This window comes from Phoenix dactylifera, chromosome 1 (assembly GCF_009389715.1).
Source record: "Phoenix dactylifera cultivar Barhee BC4 chromosome 1, palm_55x_up_171113_PBpolish2nd_filt_p, whole genome shotgun sequence".
NCBI lineage: Eukaryota > Viridiplantae > Streptophyta > Magnoliopsida > Arecales > Arecaceae > Phoenix > Phoenix dactylifera.
In genome coordinates this window covers 30,118,593-30,145,600 of record NC_052392.1, presented here as the reverse complement: position 1 = coordinate 30,145,600, position 27,008 = coordinate 30,118,593, and the positions used below count along the sequence as shown (strand labels likewise).

The 27,008-nt window shown below is 40.4% G+C and overlaps 1 protein-coding gene across 1 annotated transcript; it reads right to left on the bottom strand.

Annotated features, from left to right (window-relative positions):
- Window positions 1-1,053: 1,053 nt before the first annotated feature.
- On the bottom strand, window positions 1,054-25,792 carry LOC103719544. The gene is made up of 10 exons (XM_008808836.4): window positions 24,113-25,792; window positions 22,674-23,156; window positions 22,269-22,570; window positions 15,656-16,387; window positions 15,287-15,565; window positions 14,943-15,104; window positions 13,889-14,824; window positions 13,580-13,795; window positions 11,550-11,810; window positions 1,054-1,682 (listed from the first exon to the last, which is right to left on the bottom strand). Exons 1-10 carry the CDS (start codon window positions 25,428-25,430, stop codon window positions 1,347-1,349), a joined length of 5,025 nt encoding a protein of 1,674 aa, XP_008807058.1. The 5' UTR covers window positions 25,431-25,792; the 3' UTR covers window positions 1,054-1,346.
- Between the last annotated feature and the right edge of the window lie 1,216 nt (window positions 25,793-27,008).

Sequence of the window (27,008 nt, the reverse complement as noted above, 5' to 3'; positions counted from 1 at the left end):
ACCCCCGAGTTTCCTCAAGGTCAATTTTGATGGCTCTATCTTGAACGGTGGTAGGAGGGGAGGGCCTGGATTTATTGTCAGGGGCCCCGGCGCTGATGCGATGGCAATAGGGGGCTGTCAGATTTTTGATACTTCGGTTCTAGGGGCAGAGCTGCGCACGGCCTGGATGGGTCTGTCCTACGCGCGGCGGGTGCTCCACGCAAGCTCGATCCTTCTCGAGGGTGACTCAGCTACGGTGATCAGCTGGATCCGTAGGGACCCGAGCAGTCATGGTGATACCCATCCCTTACTTCGTGACATTTGCATGATGGCGAGGGAGGCGGTTACATTACAAGCTATGCATGTGTATCGAGAGGCTAATGGGGCGGCCGACTGGGTGGCAGCGTATGTAGCGTGCCACTCGAAAGGTACCCTATGGGCTGGGGAGAGAGATATGCTCGGAGCACTTCGGGACCTTTTGTATTCTGACTCTATAGGATGTATTCGTACCCACTATGTATGAATCGCCCGCTTTAGCGCAAAAAAAAAAAAAAAAAAAAAAAAAAACATCCGTACCTTAAACAAACATGATCCAGAGCTTCAGCTATTCGGTAGAAAAGGACAGACAAGACATGACCAGGTGAAGTCAATTATATCAAACTACCAAACATCCACGGTTGCACACCAAACCTTTTGCTCATAAAATGGTGAATGAAACTGCAGAAGACAAGCAGAAACTGCATTAAGACGAGCTTTACACATGATGAGCCCCCAAAAAGGAGTAGCAATGTTAGTTTTACGATAAGAATTATACTCATTGTTCTCTAATAAATAGATTGCTGTCATCATACTCAACCGTGCTCACGAAGTTGATCATGTAGTGCACTCCATCTCAATGAGATGCTGAAGAGAACTATAACCAGTAGAGCAAGGAAAAGCAACAAAACTAATCTTAACATTCTGAAGGGTGGAGCCAGGATGCTTTGGGGAAATTCAATGGGTGCTTGTATTCTCAAACAACAAATAGCAATGACGAAAAGAAAAAGTAACCAAACTCAATATTTGGTGTTCCCCTCATTCCAAAAATCTTTCATTTGCAACTGCTAGCTCCATCGGATTTCACTTTCATGTTTAATTATTACAAGACTATTCTCTCAGGATTGTGTATTTTTGTTCTCTTATTTATTTGGAAACACTTTCTCATACTGGGTAAAGATCCTATAGTTCTACCAGATCAAATGATGAAGCAACTTGGAAAGACGAGGGCAGAAAAGCTTATCATATGAATTACCTGGCAGCTGGTAAAACAAGGCCAGCCAAAAGATATTGTTTCTTACATGAAATTACAGAAACTTTCGCTTCTGTTTTTAAGTGGGGTTGAACCAAGGACCCACTGCCCCATTCATAGGTCCATTACCATGAATTCCTACACCATTAGGGATGATAGAAGGTGGCAGAGCAACAGCCAACGGAGGAGCCGTGGGATATAAGCCATGGACTTGTGGAAGGGCTTGTCCACTCACAATAGAAGTCCCACTGCCTTTCCTCTGCTGAATCATGTGGATATGTCTTAGTCCTTCCTCATGAATGCGAGAGAGCGTCTCGAGCTCTTTCATTGACAAGGCGTCCAAGCCAGCACCATAAAGCGGAGCATGACGAGACATTTCTTCTTGGAGTGAAGCTTCAAGGGTATGAATATATTGCTGCACATACATGGAAATAAGTACAATATGAGAATTCAGATTAGAAAAATTAAAAAAAAAAAAACAGCAAGGTAAATGGTGGGCATGGGAAGATGGGCATGTTTCAAGACTATCAGGATTCGGAACATCGTACACACAGCAATGACCACAACAAAGTGACAGGGACGGCCATCAGGCCCACCGTTACGTGCTCTGATTGTTTTTACAGGATGCAGTGGCAGAAATTCATATCTCCAGCTACTAAAACTGGCTGATCAATTAATGAAATATACTACTAATCTCAATCAGGTTGCTATCAGTTATTGCAATCAAAATTTTCCAGCTTTAAAACTCCATATCCACCTAAACCAGCATAACATACTAGGTGGTGTCCCAATTTGCCATTCCCTTTCTGGGCAACTGGCCTCCTGAGATCACTTCTCATGGAAGATAATTTTGTCCCGAAAATAAGTGGTGACAGAGAGCAAAGATGGCATCATTCCTTCATTAACTCGTTCATTTATTATTTTTAGGGAAAGTAGCATGACGAAGGATTGACTCGAATCCAAAAAGGAAACAAGGTGAACAACAGACCTAATCTTCTGGAAAAATCGGCTGTCTGAAAATTGTGAACATTTTAACATTCTCAATTTTAACTGGTGATGATCAGGTAGACGACCTTCTCTATTTTATTGTTTAAAAATCTATAATAGAAAATTTTGTTACTTTTGATGGCCATAAATTTTCAATCATGCCTTATTATAATCCACAATCATACTAAAATTGTTTATCATTTAAAGCTACCTTGTCTAGCTATATGTACCATTATCATATGATTTCATCACATCTTGTTGAAACTATTTGTAAATCATTAAATGTTTTCAAGAATTTAGGTTTCTGCATAACAAGATACTCCAAAAATAGTTCAACTGTTATGTTAGTAGAAGTACCATACATCTTGTTGAAAGTAATTGTAAATCATTAAATGTTTTGGGGAATTTTAGGCTTCTGCATAACAAGATACTCCGAAAATAGTTCAACTGTTATGTTAGTAGAAGTACCATACATCTTGTTGAAAGTAATTGTAAATCATTAAATGTTTTGGGGAATTTTAGGTTTCTGTATAACAAGATTCTACAAAAATAGTTTAACTGTCTAGCTTGTTTTGCTTTAAAATGCATTAGCAGTAAGATGCATGTTCAACCTTATTTTGACCTATGCTGTTGGATTTTGTTAATGGTACTATTTTGATGTTTCTGTATTTTCTCGAAGAATTCAAAATTTTACCGCTATATATGCACCGACATAATTAAACTTGAACATTTTCTTGTTTCAACAAATTTGAGTTTAATTTATTCAACGTAACAATGGCATGTTTGTAAAGATTCAAAGTATAGACTATATTAAATTATTAATGATGTCTTCAAGTGTGGTTGGGAGTCAATGCATGAATAAATTCCAAATAGAGCAACAGAAACATTTGCCAAGCTTGTATATTAATTTGACCATGCCACATGAGACCTGGAACAAGGTTTTGTTGCTTTTGTATACAGTTGACCTCTACCATGTTGTGGCATGGATCGACTTCCACGTATAGCACATCAATAATCCATTCATGCATCATGCTGCCGATGATGACAGAAACAGTGGATACTGAGCACTACTCAGCAAAGGCGTTCATATTAAACAGTCGGTACTTTGCTCAAAACGAAAGTATACTCAAACATCCTCCCTCCCTTTCTCCTGTCCTGTGGGTTAAAAGAATTCACGATAACAAACCTTAAGCAAAATAATTACTTTACCACATATGTTCATTTTCTAACAACTACACATCACAAGTTTCACCAATTGAATAGATATTTAAAACAGTTCCCTTTTTAAGATGCAACACCTGCTTCAAAATCTTAAGCATGCTCTACGCCCACTTTGTGACTCTTCCACCAAATCTTAAATTATCTTTATTGACAATTTGGCAATACTATAATAGCAAAAAGTTTACTATTTTTATAATCAATGAACCACTCATTGTTTATCATTTTCTTGAATTTTTACATCATGCATCTTCCTTAAAAAAAAATATTGACCATAGTTTGCCAAAACGGGCCGAACCGCCCGGCTCGGCCCGTACCAAGCCGACTCGGAAGGGGATCCGGTCAGATCACCCATTTATTTCGGAATCAGTCCCAAACCGATATAAACCGGCCGTAATCAGTCCCGAGCTGCATGGACTCGGTCGGATCGGTGCGAACCGGCTAGTTCGCACTGAGTCAAACCAATTCTGAACCGATCCTCTCCCCTCTCTTCTTTTGGTTTTAAAAGAGAGTCATGAAGGCCCGAGAAGTTTCTGCGACTTTCCCAACGTCTTTCTTTCCAACCCCCTCCCCCCGGCCAAATATGCACCAATTCCGCATGATTCAAGAAGGATCCAAACCAAAAGGTATGCTTCCTCTTTCCTATCTTATTTTCTCCTCTCTTTTTTTTTGAATGCCAAAAAATATTTTGAAATTTGCAAAATGTAAGGATATCATGCCAAAATTTTTGATTTTGGCATGATTTCATGGTATGTTGCAGATCTATGGATGATCCGCACAATTCCATAAATTTTTTTAATTTTTGGATTATATAATTTTTAAAATTAAAAAATATATTTTTATATTAAAAATAAAAATAAATAAAATTCAAAAAGAGACTATAAAGTCAGAAGCGTATTTAGGAGCATGCAAGCTACTTCCCAGCTAAATTTGATATCAATTTATTCAAATTTTAATACAATCATGCATATAGTGGCGTAGGTCTAAATTTTTTTAAAAATTGAGAAATAAGTAGCTTTTAATATATGCCTATGGGCCTAAAAAAATATATGTAGCCTCCATAGTATGGTTCTACATGGATCATAGCTCAAATTATTATTTTTTAAATATTTATATTTAAAAAATTATTTTTAATTTAAAAATACTAAAAAATATAAATTTAATACCAACAATTATAAAAAATTAGTAGTACAAATTACATATTTCAGAAGTATTTTCTGAAATAAAAAATATATTTTTCTAAATTTATGCTATTTAAACATATTTTTAAATTTAAATAATATTTAAAATATATAATAAATAAATATGAAAAATTAATACTATGTATTAGATAAATCATATGTATTTTTTGAAGTAAAAAATATTTTTGGATCATACTCGCTATTTTTAAATAATTGACAAACTGACATACTTCATAAACCTGCATGAATGGAACCATAAAAAAAAAAAGTTATAGCGTAGCATAGGTTGGGATCATAGACAAATACTCTCAGTCGGCACAACTAGAAGTGCAACTGGTGCAACACAAAGTTCAAGAGAGGAGGGGTAACTAGGTTGAAGCAGCACCTAACTAGTGGTTATCCCGACGAATCTATATGTCGAAAATACCCACATACTGTCTAGCAACTAATGAAGTACTTCATTGGTTTTAGAACAACGAAGAAGAGGGTTGCCAAGAAGAATGCGAAGGTAGACCGTCGCGTAGCAAACCCTTTTTATTACTTCAGAGAGTCAGAGGAGGCGTTCATTCTAGATGATGAGGAGGCACGGATTCAGACTGCCATTCAAGCGAGCCTGAACTATCAGTAGCAACAAGATGAGGGCCAGACATAAGGCTCGATTTAGGCTATGAGTCGGGCTTTGGTTCTGTGACCAGCAAGGCAGATCTAGTATTCAAGAGAACCTCCTTTGTAGAGGTGATCACGGGCCTTCTGGCCCGCCCAGCCCGGCCCGAAAATTTTCGGGCTTGGGCATTGAAAAAGCGCCCATTGGTCGGGCCTGGGCAGGAAAAGCGGCCCGACCAAAAAAATCGGGCCGGGCCTGGAAACTTTTAAAAATGGCCCGGTTCGGCCCGGCCCGACCATAAAACATTGATATAATATATTAAAATTTTTTTGAGAAACCCTAAAGACTAAAGTCTAAAGTCCTAAACCCCCCCCTCGCTGAGAGCCGCCGCACCCCCCCTCCCTCGCTGAGAGCCGCCGCACCAGGAGGAGCAGCGAGCGACGATGGCGGTCGACGACAACGACGAGGCGGTGATCGCCGCGCTCCGCGCCTCCCGCTCCAACATCGTCTCCATTCTCCGTGCCTCCGCCCGCATGGACAAAGGCCTCGCCGCCGTGGACGCCCGCCTCTCCCTCGGCCTCAACTCCCTGGACGCGGTCACCGAGGCGGTGGCACCGCTACAGTCGCAGGCCATGGCCACCAAGGCCCTCCACGCCCGCATCAACCGCGCCGTCCCCCCGGCCCTCTCCCTCCTCCGTAGCTTCGCTCTCGTGGAGTCCCTCCAGCGCCGCCTCCTCCGCCTCTCATCCAGGACCTCCTCCTTACCCCGTCTTCTCGACTTCGTCGACTGCGTGGACCGCCTCCGCGAGACCATCGCCGTCGTGACGGCCGGGTGCGAGCCGGCAGTCCTCCTCCTCTTCGAGCTCGATCCCGGCTACGAGTTCCAAGATGGAAGAGAGAGAGAGAGAGAGAGAGATGGGGGGGGGGGGAGGGAGGTGGCTACGAGTTCTAGCTCCAGCTCCTTCTCTTTTTTGGTTTTGGTCTTGGTTTTCCTTCCCTCACATTGCTCCAGTTCCAGCTGGGCCATCAGGAAGAAAGATCGGGGGATTGGAGATGGATTTCTTGGAGGGTGGAGATTCTTTTGATTTTCTCCTCTCGGTTTCTTCTCCCTGAGATGGACTTCTGATCCTTTTTTTTTTCCAGTTGGATGGAACTTTATTTTTTTTAATTATTCATGTTCTTCAACAGTTTTCTATTATGAAAGTGGCTTCACGAATTATGATTACATTTACTTTTGAATGCACAAAGATGCATGTTTGTTATAATGTTAATGGGACAATGTAATTTGTATTTTGTCTAAATATGTAATTGTCTAAGTTTGTAGTTTTTATTGTTGGGTTGTAATTTTCAGCTGGACAATAGTGTTTCATACATTTTATTTTCTTTCTATTGGCTTGAAAATGCAATTTTTTTTTTTAATGTTTGTAGATATATCCAAATTTCAAAGTTTAAAACCACCACCAACACTATCTATTCACTATCTATTTGAAATAGGCTAGTTATATCCTTAACATTAACCAATTAATCATTGGAGAAATAAAATAAAGATAGAAAAATACATCTAGTTTTAGAGAGCTCATTAAGCTGTTGGGCCATTTTTGCCCATTTCTAGATTCCAAACAAAAAAAAAAAAAAATTGGGCCTGTCGGGTCGGGCCTGTCGGGTCGGGTGTCGGGTCGGGCCTCTCGGGTCGGGCCTGTCGGGTCGGGCCTGGGACCAGATTTATAAGGTTGGGTCGGGCCTGGACAAAAATTTAAGCCCGACAGTCGGGCCGGGCCGGGTCTAGGCATAACCATCGGGCCTAATTTCTGCTGTAGAGCCCGGCCCGAGCCCGGCCCGGCCCGGTTTTGATCAGCTCTACTCCTTAGTTAGGAAGGCCGTTAGTAAGGGCGGTGGTCATATTGCATCTATGCTGGAGGCTTTTGGAAGCAAAAAGAAGTCCTCCAGAAAAATTTTACCAAGAATCGCCATTCATGACTTAGATCCACATGCCTTCTCCAACAAGGATTCGAAACAGCAAAAGGTTGACACAAGGGTAAAAAAAGATAAAAAGAGAGATGCGGCAAGCTATTAGATTCTGCTTCCACTTCAGCCACATTCCAACGAATGCGACAGATAATGTGTACTATAAGTCTGTCATTTCTTCCATACAGGTTGTCGGTCTCGGTGTAGATCCTGTAGGATCAAAGAATATCTACGATGAGCTTCTTGACAACTTTAAGAAGGACCTAGGAAGTGGATTATTTATACAAGAGCAAGTGGCCCACATATGGACAGACGGTGATGTGTGATGGTTGGACAAATCCTACTAGACGAAGCATTGTCAACTTCTTGATATATTGTGATACGAAGACTTTCTTCAATAAGTCAATTGATGCTTTCGATCAGGTGCACGACGCCATGTACATCCTCAGATTGATGAAGGAGGTGATTGATCAAGTAAGAAAGGAGAATGTCATGCGGGTCATCAATGATAATAGGCCACAATATAAAGCCACCAGGGAGATCTTGATGGAGCGGTAACCACATATTTTCTGAACCCCATATGCTGCACATTGTATCGCCCTCATATTGATGAACATCGCGAAGATTTGTAGAGTGCAACAGACTGTAAAGACAGCCCAAACCATCACCAAATATATTTATAATCGTAAATGGATCATATCATTGATAAGGAGGTATGCAGAGAAAGAGATCTTGAGATCAAGTGTGACACAATATGCAACCATGTTGCTCTTGATATCCTTCTTGAGAGAAAAGCAGCCTTGTGTCAGATGTTTGTCAATCCTGAGTGGCAGAAAAGCATGTCTGTGAGGGCCGGCACTAAAGGGAGCACTATCGAAGACTTCGTGACAAGGCAGACGTTCTGGCAGCGGGCTGAGAAGATAGTGTACAAAGTGCTTCAGGTTGTAGACAACAAGAGGTACCCCCGATAGACTTCTTGTATCATATGATGGATAGGGCAAAGAATCAGATCAAAGATGCAGATCCGAGACATGCCCAGAAGTACATCAACATCATTGAACAGCGCTAGGACTACCATATGGGTAGAGATTTACAACTAGCATATAAGCAAGAATATTAAAAATTTAGCTGCTTCCGTACTCGTACAATTTTACTAAAATAATTACGAACCCTATCCGCAGCTTACTACCTGAACTCGAGGTTTCAACACACCGTACCCAGAATCGATATGGATGACAAACTTCTGGACGCTCTACGTAATGTGATTTACAAGATTAATCTAAAAGAGGTAAGTTATCTTAAGTGACATGCATAAGTTAAGTGGTATCTTCAATTATTAACATATTACAACATGATTCTTTTTTACAGACCAAAATATTTAAAGAGGGTGCTGACAACTTTGGAATCTCGGCAACTGTTGTAAGTAAAAAAAGGCATGAATCCAGGTATATTATATATCAACAATAACTAATACCTGACGTTAAATGGTTACTAATATGATACTATCTTATATATAATTTTCTTCAATGTTTTTCAGCTAAATGATGGATTTGTTTTGGTTTGTCCATGAGAAATCAAAAACGGCTAGCTATCTAGATCCTCTCCCAGAAATCTCCTCGAGTGGCTATAAGCGTAACTGGTTCACCTTCGCCCTCATCCATAGCAAGTAGAGAAACCGTCTAACACAGAAGCGTCTCAACGATCTTGTATACATTCACTACAATCTGAGGTTGAGGCTAAAGTGCATTAAGAAGGGAGTGAAGCTAAAGTACACAAATCCGATCCACAATGCTTTCGTTGACGATGACGATGATCCTCCAATCAGATAGCTTGTGGGCCAACAGCAGGAGTCGGAGCTTGAAAGGCCAGAATCGCCTCACGATCGGCCAATTTCGTAGCCAACGAGACTAGGAGTCGATGCAACACAATAGGCAAATCACAACATTCCATGCATCCTTCAAACTGATCAGTCATAGCTACAAAGGTCACTGGCAAAACGGTCATCACATGACTCCTTGTCCGAGACATCCACTTAAAGATATAAACGAATTGTTTAAACGAGGTCACCATGTTACCCGGTCGCCTCAGTTAGAAGAGGGACATCCATCCTCTTAGCATAGCCAGACATAAAGGCACGAAGAGTAAGCAGGTAGCCGCTCGGTGCAGCAAAAAAGAAAAAGGAAAGACAGTTGCAACCCTAATGAAGAGTATGGAGAAGTCAGTTCACTCAGATTCAAGGACCAGAAGCAGCAGCGATGACATTTCTAGTGGTCATGGATCCGTTGGCCAGAAAAAGTGAAAAACATGAGACCATCGTTTATGAGACGGCCATAGGATGGTCTTCGATTCACTAATGAGTCCCAATTTATGCATGCTACACAGGATAGGAACCATGGTGCATGATCTGGTAGAGCCCGCGAGTCTATGATTGCATATAGGAGACGGACTTCTCGAGGACATTCAGAAGGACATGATGCAGCTACAGATGACCTCGCTCGTGGAGTAGGATCCATAATGTATCAGGTTCCGACCTCGCATGTGGAGTAGAATCCATAAACATATCAGATTCCAAGTCGTATGCTAGATTCTATTATTCGCAGCCACAAGCAACATATGACTCATACGGATATGGATATGATGCGCATGAGGCATCATCTTTCGATGGCTACTACCCTACGCTGTCCAGAGCATCTTACGGATCGAATTTTGCTGTTGGCATATTCGGATGGACCCCTTCACAATCGTATTATCAACCAGAGGACACTTCTCATAGCCAGAGCTTCAGCAAGAGATCCGAGAGTGCTTATAACCCAGAGCGTGTTTCTTATGGGATAAGCATATAGGACTATAACGCTACTTGATTAGAGAGGTGGGCTAATGTGCCTCTGACTATGCTAATAATTTGGATATTTACGAGAGGCTGAATAATAATCGAACTGGAGGAGCTTGCCAGGACGGCTTGGTAAGCAAGCTACCAGTTATGTAGGCGCCAACTCCCAGTTTTTTCTCTTCCGCCACTCGACGAGATTTTAAATATCAGTATGTATATTGTACTTTAAATATATGAATTTGATTGTATTATTTTAAATTTTTCATCTCACTAGTTGATTTTATGATATTTCATATTGCTTCTTAAAGCATATAATATCTCACTAATTATTTTATATTTTTTATCGCTTTAAAACAACAAAATACATCATTTAGATTATACCGGGATCATAGAAACATCAAAAAAATATCTAGAAATATCAAGAAATATCAAATTATATTTAAAATCATTGAAAAAGTTGAAAAATTAATTACCAATAAATCAAACCTAAAAAATTTTTAAAAAAAATGGGTGTGCTAGAATCAGCATGCCCAAGCATCCCGTATCGGTAGGGTACCAAATTGGTACCGTACCGAACCGCCCGCCAACTAGTACAGGTCGCAGTACCGGTTCGGCAGAACTTAATACTAACCACATGAATAGATGTTTATTTTACAATACTTGATGCCGTGGAATTATATAAAATGCTTCATAGGCACTTCCACCCAACTTTTTTCGAAAGGATGGGTTACTTGATCCTACACAGGCTCCAAAGTAAAGTTTCCAACAATCTCCACCAAACAGTTTTCTTATAACCAGCCCAAATATTGGTGAAATGCCTTTTCTTATATTCAGAGAAATATTTGTGATAGTTCCATTATTAAAGTAATGAGTGAAGCTTGAGTTATTCTTATAGCAACGGTATCACTCAGGCTCTTGTATGCCAACTGAATAGAGTGAACATCCTTCAGGAACACAGAGTAAGCCAAGAAATGCTACGAAGTAATACACAGTGAAAGGCAATTTTGAAATGCCATTGCCTAGACAACCAACATATAACTAATTTTTGTCTTAAAAAATATTAGGGACATTATTCTGGTGGGTGTGTCCAGTGCCCTAAACAAGCATCTATAACAAAGTAGTAATATAGGAGGATATATGATAAATGTTCCCGAGATTTTAAGGTTTCTGACATATTCCTTCTACTCTGATGTTGACCTAGAAAAATGAAGAACATGGATAGAGCCTAACTGCTGGAGAACAGACTAATATCAATAAAGCACTTCTAGCGTATACCAATAATCTGACCATTAGCCTGTATCAGGAAAAAAATATATTTCCTGATACCCAATAGCAGCTGTCATAAATTTCTGTTAACCATATAAAATGTAGAGATAGAATGAGGACGATCTAAAAGTTTATCATAAATCATTAAACCAGGGAAGCCATGGCTAAGATGAGATTACCTAATTGTAGATAATATTTTGAAGAAATTTAAGCAAAGAGAAGATGGAAAACCTGGCATGCTTGCAACTTTGCTTCCATCCCATCAATGTACGCTTCACAGCGAGCCACCTGTTCTTCCTTCTCCCGTTTTTCTTCTTCAGTTTGTCCCACTGTTTGTGTCAGTCGTTGAACTTCATCTTCAAGTGATTGCCTGACTTCTTCTCTGGTCACTGTCTCCGTGGCATACCGTTTTAATTCTTCATCAAATCTTTTTCGTGCAGCTTCCGCGTTTTTCAGCCTTTCAGCCAAAGCATTCTTTTCCTTCATTACCCTCTGCATCAATTGAAGGATCAATTCATTTACAGTATCAATCCAGTGCACATGAGTAGTCCTTGTGAACACCTTAAATTACCAATAAAAGAACTAATATTGTATTGCAAAAAGAAGAATGTGCAGAAGAGTAATGACAGTTTGAAGTAACATTGACGTAAATAGCACAAAGCTTGCAGAATGAATTACAGAAAGAAAAATGAAAGATTTTGATGTATCAAATTGAAGAGAAACGAAAATCCTACTGTCCATAAAACACTACAATTTTTAAGATTCATACCTTGGAATGCAGTGAGATTCCAACAAAAATTGCATCACAAATTTTGAATTTTATATGTGGAAAAATAAAAGACAAATAAGCAGTATTCATTTACAAGATGGAATATCTATTATTCAAATATTGTGGATCCGCAATTTAAAGCCCCCTGTGATCTGATACCTTAATGCTAACCAGTACTATTTAGTGGTTCTAAATCTTAAAAAGCTCTTCCAGAAGTTGTGTGTCATTAAGGATGGATGGACTTCTGGCCCACCATCATCAACCATAATGGGTTGGTTTCATTTACATGTCATATATAACTGGATATTGCATTTAGGTGTAAGTTATGCTTTAGAACCACCAAAAGAATTATACAAAAACTTATAAGTATTAGATGGCTTACCTTAGTTGCCTAAAAATGCACCAGCTTGCGTATTGAGACTTTACATTTGGAAGCAGAAATAGTATGAAATCTGTTATTTGATGTCCTAAATACCACTCACTTTGTTTTCCCTTGCTGAATAAGTGTTTGCTTATGTATAAAGACAACACTGATGATATCCAACTCTCAGTAAGGCAAATTAATTGGTTTTACCACATATACCTCAAGTACTATTTGATGCAATCCTACAAAACAAGACACACTTGATATATCATTCATTAGTGGGTCTAATTAATATGGAATTCAGCCACAGTCCAAGCCCATTCCCCTCTAAGCTAAATTCCTCTTTCATCCTATATATACAAACATTGATGTGGTCATATGAAATTATGAACTATTATATATAACTTTTAGATATTTATAAAGTGCTCATACAATTGACAATCTGTAACTGAACATCACTCCTGTAGCAATCACCCCTATCCTGCTCTATTGCTGTTTCTACTTCATGTAACTAAGGATTTAATTATGTAAATCAAGGCGAGATATTACTTTCAATACAATCTTTTAATAGATGTTAGGATATACAATCCAATTTCATGAATTCATTCAATCCACTTCTCATACCGCACTGTGCAATGAGTTTATTTTTTTTTAAGATCATTAGCCATAACATCTGGTTAGAAAAAAATGATTCTTTAAAGAGGTAAAAGCCTGTAACTTATCAATGAAAATATAACAGCTGATACAAATCCAGAACAGACTGCCACATGAACACTGACAATGCCATTCAATGTCTACTACAGATCAGGGACACTAGTAAGATGAAGCGAGAGAACAAAAAATGATTTTGGGTTCATGCCAGTTGAGATTTTCAATTGAGTGGATGAGGGAATTGGCAATTGATTTACATGTACATAGTAGACATGAAACATAAAGAATGGTAACAACAGCATGTCCATTATCAGCATACAATCTACAGAGCATATTCCCAATCATTTAAAAGAAAAATAGTCAACAAGGTACATTCAAATATATAACTATTCAAGTTTCCCTGGAATGCAGATGGAAAAAATTTTGGAAAAGTAAAACATGTGTTTCCACAGTTTCCAAGAAAAAAATATACATTACCTTTAATTCATCACGTTTCCGCGATTTCAACTGCGCAAGTTGCGTCTCCGCTTCATGAAGACGATCCTGAAGAACTTTCCTATCAGCAGAGAGCTTTGCAATTTCCTCTTCTTTTTCCGATCGAACCCATTCCAACTGATTCTCAACCTCAAGTATGTGCTCCGTGAGTTCCTTCTTTTCACGAGCAAAACGGTCCATTTCAGCTCTTAACTCAGACTGGATATGAAAAATGAGTCAATTATAAAGGATCACAAGCTAACTTAGAGCCAATTAACTAGTGTATCAGTAACTTGTACAAGACAGCAGTACCTTAAGATGGTTGGTAGTTGCCTCAGACTCATTTAGCCTTTGGGACAGAACAGCTTTTTCACGTGCAAAATCAGAAAGTTCCACTTGCCTTTCTTCTTGAAAACGGATATTTTCATCTTCAATCGCACAAATTTGGTGCCAAAGATTTGCACGACCAACTTGAGCAACTTCAGCAACCTCCCGCATCATGTTCAGAACTGGTCTAGCAATCCCATCTTCCTCCCTAACAAGAAAAGACAAAACATCCATAGCTAAATCAGCTACGCGGCAATTATCTGAAGTATTTGTTGCATGTTCGACAAGCCCCTTCAACATCCTAAATCGGTAATGCTCCTCTGCATAAATTTTGAACATGATAGCATATAGCATCCTCACAAAGTCCTGGACACTAGTGTCACTAGAGAGACACAACACCTCACCAAGGGAAAGAACTGATGTGAAGTCATCTTCTTGGACAGGCAATGGCTCAAATTTTCCATCTACCAGGATTTGTTTATTCGGTTGATCATCCACAAGAGGCCTAGATTTAACACTTAACCATCGAGAATGGCGTCTTTCCAAGACCATGGCAACTGACTGCAGCCCAATAGCTCCTCGCAGTACAGCTCTCTCAAAGACCTGTGAAACTTCAACATGTAGGCCGGGTACAGATAACATTTCTATTAGGATGTAAACATCAGACAGATGTTGGCATCCATGCCCAACCTGCTCTTGGCCCATATGCATCCCTTCAGCCCAGAGCCCATCTACACCACAAGAAAAATTACCACAAGGTGTTGTCATGCAATACCTATCAAGCTCACAATCAGAGTCAATATCTCTTAAAACGGCTTCAGATACATCAGCCCAAGTATGCACTGTTTTTGCTAAAACATCCAACACACAGTGTGGAGCTTCAGCACCCAGACTTTTCAGCTTTGAACGGACAGCCCTGACCTAACAGAAAGAAAATTAAATATAAGAAAAGGATGCCAAGCAGTAAAAAAGGTTCCAATGCGCCAGAAAAAATTTAAAAAATAATCAACTTCAAATTTCAGAGAGGACGCAAACATACTGCTTGAGGAAGGTGCTGACACTGAGATGCAGCTTTGAAAACAAAATTCATGGCTGCCACAAGGGGTTCATCATTGGAATCTGTCAACAGCTCAAAAGCCTGAAATAGTACACGTTCCCACACCTCACTTCCAAACTCCAACTGACCGAGAGCATCAAACACCTGAAGAGGAAAAAAGCAAGAAAAGAAAATACTGAAATAAGCCACTGACATGTAAAAGAGACAGCTAAAAGTTTTGAACGTACAAAGAAGTAAATCTATAATTTAACTGACATTCTCCAGTCAGATGGATAAATTTGCTCAAGGGGAAACATGTCTCTGAAAGAGCTAGATATTTATAATACCGGCAAGCGTAATGATGGCTCAGTGTCTGGCTTCTGAAGGTGGTCCAGCAGTGCACATGCTGCGAGTGAATGTTCCAAACGGTCAACCAATTTTGGTACAAGGGCAATTAGATCTGGCTGAAGATGTTTTGGAGCTTTATCCAGCACAAGAGCAATCTTCTGGACTGACTGAGGCCTTCTTCTTGGTTCAGGGCACCCTTGAGGCACAGCACTATCGAGAGCCCTCAATGAATTGACAATTAATCCTAAAAGTTCCTCAGATTGTTCTGGCCATTTTAGCTAAAGACAATATTTCTTGTAATCAGCTTATAGAAGAAAAAAACATATGTAGAAAACACAGATATACAGAAGCTTAACTAATTGTGTTACCTTGTGAGCTCGAATAAAACCATCATTTGTTTGGAGATCCCCAGAAGATGTCTCTGGAGGAAAAATGGACTGTTTCAGGATGGTCTTGTCGAGTATCCCTTTCGCAATCAGGTCTGAGCTCTGTTTGGCGATTGCCTTGGTAATTTCAGCCACTTCAGATTCCAAACTCTTGTACACATAACATTGCGCACTCTCAGTAACTTCACTCTCACCAGTGGAGTCTGGCGGACTGCTAGCTCCATTAGAACCAATAGAAGGTTTCAAACTTGTTTCAGAACCATTTCCTGTTCTTCCTTCTGAAGGTTGGCAGCATTCAACCATTATATCTAGAAGTAAATCAACAATAGCTTGTTGCAAGACTTTAACCCCCATCAACAAATTCATTAGACTCGGAGAATTGGCATCACCCCTTGTGGCATCTTTCTTGCGCCCGGTGCTCCCAGATAATTTGGTGGGAAGAAGCAAGCGCTTAATTTTCGCAGGCTCATCAAGATAAACCCGCAGACCAGTCAGAAATCCAGCAATTGCACCAGCATCCATTAGAAGCTTTTCTCTTAAAGTGACCTGGGGCTGAGATGGGTTATCTCCATACGTTAGATGAAAACCAGCTCGGGAAAGAAGGTTCCGGAACATCTCTTCCTCATCTCCACTAATGACTTCACTGTCTTCAGACTCAATAAGTTCATCTGGGTCTGTTGACAATGCATCCTGATCATCCTCTGAAGCCAAAACCTGATAAAGGAAAGAAAAGGGGGGAAAATAAGGACACGTGATTGTCTACGACAAACCAATAAGAGATTTGTCCACAAATTCACCTATCTATCCAATATCAAGGCACTGTGCATTGAGATGCATAGAAGCTACGAGCCGCATCATGTAACCAGCACGTCAAGGACTATGTGATTATATGCGTCAACATTAAATCATCCTTAGAAATATCTTGCATCGACAATAGAAACTCTAGAACAGTTGCAACTCAGAGAGCTTAAAATCAGAAAAGAGCAAAGAAGGATGAAACCAACATCATACCGGACATGAAACCACCTACAGAAGCAACAGATAGTGCACATGAAGCAGGATGATTACATATAAAAGCGTGCAGTTTAAGCCACGCCCAAGATATATAAAAAAAGAAGGCAGAACAAGTTTTCTCATGCATCCAATGATGACTGTCATAGAGATACAGTAGCATCATAGTACAATACTTTTTGACAGAAAACAATCTAACAAATGTGAGAAGTGACATCTTTATTTAACAAAATCATATGGACATGGGAAAAGATGAGCCATCTAAAAATCTATCTTCCTGTATGGACGATAAAAGGTAGATAATATTTAGTCAATGACAAACTACAGAGATACAATAACAATAGAAGGCAAAGCTTTCACAGACAGCCTTGTCTATTGATTAGGTAGGTTGAAGAAGCTTCAAATGTGATATTCACTGTATTATATATTCAATAATATGTTTATGTCCTTCGCATTTACTATAAAGCACAAGGAGAACTTCACCAATTATCAAAATCAGATGCAGTTACTTATTACATTCCATCAATTCCTAATGTTACCTAGACCCTTCAATTTAGCCTAAGTGCCCACGCCCGACACTTAAAGATAGACATTAATATGATACTCAGACACAACTCTTAACTCTATAAGAAGAAATTCTTATATACTGAAAAGAACGACCAACCCATATTAAGTTACATAGGACATACCATACCAACCAAGGTTCGCCGTGCCACCGCGAGCCACCCAATTCGGAACGTTCCGTACCATACCGGGGGAGGACCGGCATAATTCCACCCCTTTGTTCGTAATACGGTGACGGCAGGGGAAGGGCTCTGCCCTCCGGTTTTCCTATTTTGAACAAAACAAGGGTCCAAAGGCGAGCTCTTTTTATTTGAAGAAATTAAGGCTCTGCCCTCCATTTTTTTGTTTCATTCGAAATAAGGGTCTTGGAGGAGGGCCTTTTTTATTTGACGAAATTAAATGAAGTTGACAAAGAGCCCTTCCTCCACTCCTCGGTCCTACGCCAACCTATTCCGGCCATCTTCCTCCCACCCTCTCCTCTCTCTCTCTCTTTTCCTCTCTCCCATTCTCCCTCTCCCCCGTTGTATCGATATGGGAATAGCATGGAACGGAATGGGACATACCGAACCATGTTGTCAGGAAACCAGGACATGCTTGGTACTGACACAGCAATCCTTGATATCAACCTTTTAGGGTACCAGTACGGAGGCTCGATATGCCCATATACAGACATGGTATTGTTTGCTATGCCAGCTCCAAGAAATTATCTATGCAAATACAGGGGCATATCGAATGGTTAGGTACCACTAGGATTCAATAGACTTAAAGCATAGAATCCAACATTTCGATACACGACCAAACCCACAACATGAACTAAGCCCGTGTAGAATAGAATAAAGCAACAATATCTAGGAAGGTGGTCATCAGTTGCTAGCATGATGCACTTATTATCCACAAAGACACTCTCATAACAGGATGGTCACACACTGAGATCAGCTTTCCAAACAAAGGCTCAAATATTAAGAAAGTCTCTAAGGTCTTGATCTTTGTCAATATTTCTTAACATTTAATTTGAGATTAGCCGCTATCGAGTTTGGAGTATACATGTATATATGGATGCATAGATGTGTGACAACAGCACGCACATATAGGTACAAGTTTTCATGTACTTAAAAAATATAAACTTTTAGAAATTGATGAATTTTGTGTTTATTCTTGCATAAGAAATTACTTCCATCAGGTTAATTATCCACAACATATTTCAACATAGCCATCATTTATAATTTTCCTAACAATAATTTCACTGATGTGGACCATTTCTCCCTTTTTTCTTTTAAAAAGCATGGAGGTAGAAAACAATGTAGCTATCCTTTTAATATATGCAAAAGAAGGGTTATGTGTGCATAAACCTTATGAAGACCAGGTACTGGTTTATTTTTTGACTTAATGATCAAGGAGCTGAAACATGAATAGAAAATTAATGAATAGGAGAAGAAAAGGAGAAAATCTACCATCTTGGTCAAATAAGAGCTTCAGGTCAAAAGACTGTCACGATGTTACCATGTGCACAAAGACATAATTAGAGTCCATGGATGATAGGACTAGTAGAAGGAACATCGAAGGCCAAATATTTTCTGAGACCATTCAGACTATTCTGGATTAGGCAATGCAGAAATGTTGCTTCAATTAACCTTTATAGATGCTCATACTCCACAAACATGTACGATTCAACAAAGAAGGCACTGATTTGTCTTAATTTATCAGATCTATGAAGAGTTGAACATGACAGAGATTGTGACTTTGCAATCAATTATTATTCTGGAAATTGAAACAAATTGACAGGTGCAGAAATGCAGAATCAATGCAGCAAATGTAATTTGCTGACCAAGTGGTACAAAATAGAAAGTGAAAGCAAATAAGTTTCGTTTTTCTGATAGGAGAACAGGAATTTTGTGCATTGGGATTACCTGAATATGTATGGCAAAGATTTTTTACATATTAAGATTTGAACGAGCTAAAATTAACAATGGTCTTAGCCATTATAAGAAATGACAGAGTAAATTCCTGCAGCCATATGCACATGGCTAGGATTTTTTCCACTCAGAAAGCTGTCTGGGATTTTAGTGCATCCTGGTGTAATAGCTAGCAATGCAACATAGAATGTCAAGATAGTATTTGTAGCTTAAGTAGTAAATGATTCAACTAATGCTTTGCTTTCTTAAGAAGTATACAATGATTCAACTAATGCTTTGCTTTCTCAAGAAGCATACAATGGTTCAAATAATGCTTTTCTTTCTCCATTTAATTGTCATTTTCCTTATTTTTTGGGTCTCAACAGCCTCGCCTTGCAAATGTCAATGCTTGCTTAGAATTTTCGAAGAGTATATATAAACAAAAAAAAAGGAAGAAGAAAAGAGAAGAAAATAGTACTCCATATGCCATGTGATGTTTGTGGAAGAAGAAAATTTGTTAGTTAACAATATTTACTAATGCGAAAAGGCTAGGAGCCTGAGACTGTAGAGAAATAAGCTTCAAGAGTAAGTACCAACTTTGCCTCATCTTTGCTGACTCCCCCCCACTAATTGAATTTTCGATATTGTGGCTAAACATAGTATAGGCAACCAAAATGGTGGTTATTTTGTCACAGTTAATCAAAGAAAGAGATTTAAGATACTTTGGATTGATCACTATATTTCCTAAACAAGCAGGTACATGGAATGGGCAATATGGATGGAAGGAAATAGATGCATCTAGATAATCGGAAGGGAGTAAAGCTTCAAGACGTTAGGTCACTAAAGAAAAAGGGAAAACCAACGATTGTTGAACCGTGTCGAACCAACCGATTCAGTACATACCAAACCAGACCAATAGGTTGCTAGCACGGTTCAACCTACATACTCAAGACAGATCGCAAGCAAAGCCTCCTCTCCTACGTTTGAATGGTTCTCCTAAAGTCTCTCCTACATTCCTGCATTCAAGATCGGTTCCTACGACAAAGTCTCTCCCCTCTAGCTCTCCGAAAGCCTCAAGCCATCTCTCCTTCTCCACCTAGTGAGTCTCGCGCTCCTCTCTCTCCCTCTCTCTCTCTCCTAATCAATCTCTCTCTCACGCACGATCGATCTCTCCCTCCTACAGCTACCTTCTCCAGCAACGGCTCCACCTAGCAAAAAAAAGGGAAGAAAGCGGAGGAGAGATCCATGCCAGATCCGCACTCACTAGGCATCCTCCACAACCAGATCTGAGCTCCCTAGGCCTTCTCTGTCATCCATGGCCTCCTCCGCCTAGATCCATGCTCCTTAGGCTTTCTCCATCGTCCACAGCCTCCCCTGTCACCAAATCCATGCTCCCTACGTCACGATCTCAACGTCGAGCATCATCTGAGGCTGATACAAGCCTCTCTCCTCTCCCTTTCCCTCCCTCTTTCTCTCTCTCTCTCTCTCTCTCTTCCTCTCTCCTTCTCCCTCTCCCCCTCCTCCCTATTTCGATACATCCCAGAATGGCTCGACACAAACCCATACCATACTGAACCGATCACCGACTGATAAAACCTCTAGTACTAGTTTGGCGAGTTTTGGAAAAAAAACATATAGTCAAAAAATGGACAAATATAAAGTGGTAGTGTAGTTAGTAAGGTGAACCCTTTGGAAAGAGCTAGAGGGTCTCTTCTTGGGAACCAAAAGCAAGTTTAGATTTCAAATAATGTATCACTAAGATGCAACATAACCAAATATTAGGTCAGCGATAATCAGAAAAATAAAAAAAAAGATAAATCAAAGGGTGAAACGAAGAAGAGAGTAAAAAGGAGAAAAAAAATCAAGAATAGAGAAGTGTATCTTTAACAGCAAGCCTTATACTATTTAATCAGAGTTGGTTATCTTCATCACAATCCAATTTCAAGACTTTTCAGCTGTAGAGCAGGACTCTAGTTGAAAAGGGCCCATGGAAGGGAGTGATTTTGCAGTCAGCTATCAATCTAATTGTTTGAAGGTATTAAAAATGTGTACAAATTGGATATTGTGAATTGTAAGTGTTAGCTCACTCTGAAATAGAACTAGTGAGAGTTTCCCCTCGACCTAAGTGATAAAGGGACATGAAAGCAAAAAAGGGAAGTAGGAAAAACATAGTGTGCTTTTGCTTTCCAGGATAAAAATGAAAAATTGTTCCAGAAAGTTTAAACAATTACTATTCTTTCATCATCAAGCAGTCCCTATTAACGGATATTTACATCATGCAAAACCTAGATAACAGGAAACAAACCTTCCCTGGATCGCCAAGCACATTCATTGAGCAGAGTTACCTCTGTCAGCAAGAAGCTACTTATTCCCAACTTGACAGCCTACAGCTTGAACTTTTCCAAGAATATCTAACCTTTCCATCAAAAGGGTCCTCAAGGATTCAGTAAGCAATGTATGTGGTGGTTGTGTGCTTAACTGCTTATGAAATTCGGAAAAACAATATATCTTTAATGTAAATGTTGTCAAAGGAGAACGTATCAGTGGCAGCTATTGACGATGATGTCCTATCTAAGCTGTCATGATTTAATTGAACATAATTCACCTGATTTAAGGCAAGACGTACTTCATATCAAAAAAGCAAGGAAACTTTGATCGAATTACCAACCGTATGATTAAAGCAAGAAACATTAGGCAGCATACATCATAGCATACAGAAACCAAATAACCAGTTAGCCTGCTTAATGGGTGGGTTCCAGCAGCGCAAAATGAAAAAGTGTCCTGGCATGTGCTTAATTTCAGCAACCTTCGGCAGCAAAAGCGTTTTAAAGACCGCCTTTTCATCATTTAGATCTACAAGCAGATATTGATCTACAATCTATAGGTGCTGGAGAATAAAGACCGCATTTTCATCATTTAGATCTAATTCTATGGTTGAGTTCCATGTGAACAGTTGGCAGTGGGTTTACACATATGAGAATGGTTTTAGCAGCCAAGAAACATGTCGTTACAAAGAACATTACCAGATAAAATCTATTGTTCAAAGGCTCAGCCTTCAGTACTACACAAATCATGAAGAGGCTCCACCTATCATAATGTTTAGAATATATTCCTGCAGTCAATCTCACCTCTAGATCGGAAAACTCAAACCACGGGCAGCAATCTAAGATCTCACAAACAAATACCACTGTGTCACGAACAAGAAATCCTGCATCTGATTCCAGCATATCTGGGACCTTCATAAATTGGAGAACAGAATTGTTCCACGTTTTTGTACAGATGGAAGACTCCTTCCACACAGTTTTCACTGGATTCTTCTGATTTACCACAGACATCCTGTACTGGACCCAAAAATTCTTGTCAGGATCACTCCCAGATGACTGGTCGCTCTCCAAGTATATACATATGGTGTCAAATGACTCATAGATACCTGCATTATTGTGAAGGGCAAAATTTAACATAGGGGTATAATAACCAGAGCAAAGTAACATAACATGGATGCAAAATAAAAGAAACCTGGAGCTTCCATTTACCTATTCGCAGCTCACAACTGCCAGCTTGAAAGAATTTGCTAAAGATTTTTCGTGTCTCCATAATCTCCTTGAAGGACAGGAAATTCTCCACCCTCCATGTGAATGACCCTCTCTTCCAAATAGCATCAATCTGAGAACCAGAACCCATGCCACCTGATTCAGACTCTGTTGAGTCGCTAAAATCTTGCATTATAGAGGTTTCCTTCAAGATGAGAACTTCTGCAGAGAATACAACAGTGTCCTGGACAAGAAACCCAGCGTCCTGGTCAAAGAGGCTCGTCAGGGTCACAAATTCACGCCAGCCCCAGTCTTTCGCAGCCTTGGAGTAACGATTTTGTGACTCCTTGGTGACAGACTTCTCTTCCAATTTCTGATTTACAACCGACAGCCGATGACTCACGAAACAGCTCCAGTCACAGGCTGTGTTACGGGAATCTGTGACTTCCAAAAACACTGATAGGTGGCATGGTGGTTGAGACTGCCCTGGGGCCATTGACAGGATAAATGAAAGAAGAGAAAATCCAATCATTTTCTGAGCTTTTGTATTACAAATTAATCAAGTAAAATAAGCCATCAAAGCCAAGTATCACTCTATGTTATTCCTAGTAATAGTCTAAAAGAAACATTACTACTAAATCAGGTATATGAACTGCCAAAGCCAAGTGAATTATGGATACTATACCCCGACAACTATTGAGTTTTAGCATTTGATAAAATAGTGTCAAAGAAAGATTATGGCCAATTTGGACATGTGAAGCACCAAAGCCAGGTAAACTATATCTTTGGCATTAAGAATTTAAGCATTCAAAATAAAGGAGATAAACCTTCCTCTATCACAAATTAATCAGATCATGCAAGCAACCAAATACAAACAAAAAGAAACATTATTGCTAGATTGGGTAGTATAAATTGTCAAAAGCTAAGTAATATTATGAAGACTATTACCTTAACAACTAGAGGGCTTCAGCATTCAATAGAAGAGTGTTAAAAGAGAAATATTAGTACCAGTTTTGGGCATATAGGAAACTACCTAAGCCAAGTATACTGGCTAAACTATACATTCACGATTACGGGTTTAAGGATCCAATGTGTGGAAAGGGCAGAATCAGACAGTGTATATATACTATATGCTTTTATATCACAAATTAGTAGTCAAGCAATATGAGCGATTAAAGCTAAGTATTGCTGCTGCCAAATTGGGCACAGTAAGAAGCGGCACAACGAACATTATTAATTAGCTTTAGTAATCAAAAAGCATCCAACAGGTGTGAGTTCCTAACTCTATCCAGAAGAATCCTACAGCATTTCAGAGGTAACTCAAGGTGATAAATGACAGGTCAGGGTGATGATGATAAAACTCAACTCAACTACGCCTTAAGCCCAAACTAGTTGGGACCGGCTGTGGTGGTGATAACTGATGATGAAAATAATGTGCATACCCCTGGGATAAACAATGAGGCGACAGTCCCGATTGCCAATCTGGAACCTGCGACTCTTGACACAGAGCCCTGTAATCTTCCTCTTCTTGAGGAGGTCCTTGAGCCTAGTGAAGTTCTCAATCCTCCAGGTGAACTTGCCAATGTGCCCGTCTGACTTCTTCGCAGCAGCCCTTCCCCCGAGCAGCGCGCCGGCATTTTTCGTGAAGCTGTTGGACTCCTTGATGACATGGAATGACATGCTGAATACAGCAGTGTCATCGACAAGGAAGCCGGAGTCCGGCCCCACGAAGTCGGCCATGCGCATATAGTCATTCCAGCCGAGGCTGGTGTTGTCTCCCCCCTTATTATCAGGGGCAAAGCGGCCATAGGAGTCGCGGTGCACGTGGTTCATGCCTGGGCGCTGGCTGAGGACCGACATGCGGAAGAGGCACCAGCAGCTGCGCTCGGGGACGAGCTGGACCTTCTCGGTGTCCTTGCTCTCGAGGCACATGGAGAGGTACTCAACGCCCGCGACGGAGCTCTGGTAGACGCTGATCTTGAGGTTGCAGTCGCCGGCGGGGAAAACGGGGCTCATGATCTTCTGGGTCTTGATCATCTCGCGGAAGAGGCTGAAGTTATGGACCTTCCAGGTGAACTTGCCGCTGAGGACGTCGGCTGCGGCAGGGGGAGGCTGGAGCTCGTGGTCGCGGGAGAAGGCGACGGACTCGTGGAGGATGAGGATGTCCGCGGTGATGAGGACGGCGTCGCTGGGGGGATTGAGGAAGCCGGCCTTGGGGTCGAGGATGGCGGCAGCGGGGGTGAAGTCGCACCACCCGTGGGACTTCTTCTTGGAGGAGAAGCGGTGCCAGGAGTCGCGGGCGATGGACTTGGAGTCATCGGCAGGGTGGACGACAGCGAGGCGGTAGCTGGCGAAGCAGTCCCACTTGGAGGAGGAGGACCCCCGGGGGTCGACGATCTGGAGGTAGATCGAGAGGTAGCCGGGGAGGGCCTGGGGGTCACCCTTCGGGTAGATAAGCAGGCGGCAATCGTAGCCGCTGACCTCGAAGTACCGGGACCATAGGGCGCGGGCCTTGGTGCGGGGGAACTGCGACACCATCCACCGGCACACGGCCGAGTGCTCGCCGCGCCGCTCCACGAGGACGGACTCCGCGCCTCCACCGCCGCCGGGGGAGTCGCGGGCCGGGCCGCCCGGTGGGGGCAGGGGGTCATCGCCGGACTGGACGGCGGTCGCGGCCTGCCGGAGCTCCAGGACCATCGCGTCGGCGGAGGAGGCGGTGGAAGAGACAGGCTCGGCGGTGGTGTTCTGTTGGGGCTTCATCCGCTTAGTTGGATGGATTGAATTCTCTTCTCTTCTTTTTAATACTTGAAAAGAAGGGAAAAAAATCAGTCAAGACCTCTCTCTTCTCTTCTGACCCTTCTTGAACTCATCTCTATCTTGCTTGTTGATATCTATATCTATAATTTTAATCTGTGAATCCCTCTACAGAGAAAGAAAGATAGAGAGGGAATAGAAGAAGGGGAGGCATTGAAGGTTTGGTCATTGGGTATTGGGTCAAGAGAGAGAGAGGGGGGGGGGAGTGTGGGTGAGGGTATTTGTTGAGGGGGAAGAGAGGGGAGAGGAGAAGGGGTGGCGGGCGTAGGATATGATGGTGCGCACCAGGGCCCTAATCTCTTTCTTTCTCCCTCTCTAATCTCTCTCTCTAAACTCTAGTGATATACTCCCCTGGTCCTCTTGTAGGTCTGGGAACCAATAATCAAGGAATTTTGTTGAGCATGGGATTTTTGGGGTTTTTATTTTATTTGTTTATGTTTTATTCTTTGCTTGGCTTTCCGTTGGGAGGTATGTAATGTGTGTACATTGAACCATTTGGTTCTATCTGCAGACGTTTCCTCCATATTTTTTTCCACCCTTTTATTTTACGTTATAATTTTTTAGCCGGAAAGAATAGGAGCCATTATCAGTGTTTACATAATTTATTTATGCAAGATAATTTTTAATCGGTTTGATTCAACTAGAATCCTTCAGGGATGGCCATTAAACAACACATACCTTGTATGATATGGTACGCGCTCATGAACCATTTTGTTTGAAGGCCATCCATTTTCTAATAGTAGCCATCTAAAGATGCATAGGTAACCTCCTCAAAATATTAACCAATGAAGGAAGAGGTATATAAGTCATTTTTTCTCTCTATTTCATAAATAGAAGGTTAGATTAAAACTACAATACTAGTGGAGGAGGATCACCATATATAACACAAAATTTCTTCTCCACTTTTTGCTAGTCAAGCTTCTTGATCCATCATTAAACTATAAGAACTAGAAAGAATTACAATTCTCATTTCACCTAAAATTTTAGGAATTCATTGATAGTTGAAATAAATTCATAAATTGGGTCAGTTGGTATATTTTAAAATAGTTCTATATGTTCGTTTTCTAGTCTTTATATATTCAAAGGTTGTAACTAACAAATATTTATTATTTTTCTAATGTTTTTGAACGTTTTCAATAAAACCTTCTCAAAAGTATTTTAACAATGTCTCGGTGATATTAGTAGATGTTATTTGAACCATTCATTTTTATTCATGTTAATGTCTTATAAAAGTTGTTATATTGGCAATAGTGTCCCCACCCATAACGAATACATTTTTTTGTACCTCCTAATTTTGATATAATCAACATGTTTTTTTTTCCTTTTTTGAATTATTAAAGTTTAAAAAGTATACGCGCAAGACAGTTTATTAATTTGAGATAGTTTAGATAGCCTGCTAAATCTTAGTGTCATCTACTAGTATTTATTATACCTCGGGAGCTAATGAAACTATTTTAGTAAAATTCAACTACCTCAAATTCCAAGCAATCGCCCGAAAAACTCAAGTTCCTTTAGGATTTCCTT

What these genes read in the sequence shown, in the direction of transcription:
- LOC103719544 (XM_008808836.4), bottom strand. Translation starts at nt 25,430, where the DNA reads ATGAAGCCCCAACAGAACACCACCGCCGAGCCTGTCTCTTCCACCGCC. An exon ending in TTGAGTTTTCCGATCTAGAG is followed by an intron (nt 16,388 to 22,268) that starts GTGAGATTGACT and finishes TTCCTTTATCAG; the next exon opens with GTTTTGGCTTCAGAGGATGA. An exon ending in GTTTTATTCGAGCTCACAAG is followed by an intron (nt 15,566 to 15,655) that starts GTAACACAATTA and finishes TATTGTCTTTAG; the next exon opens with CTAAAATGGCCAGAACAATC.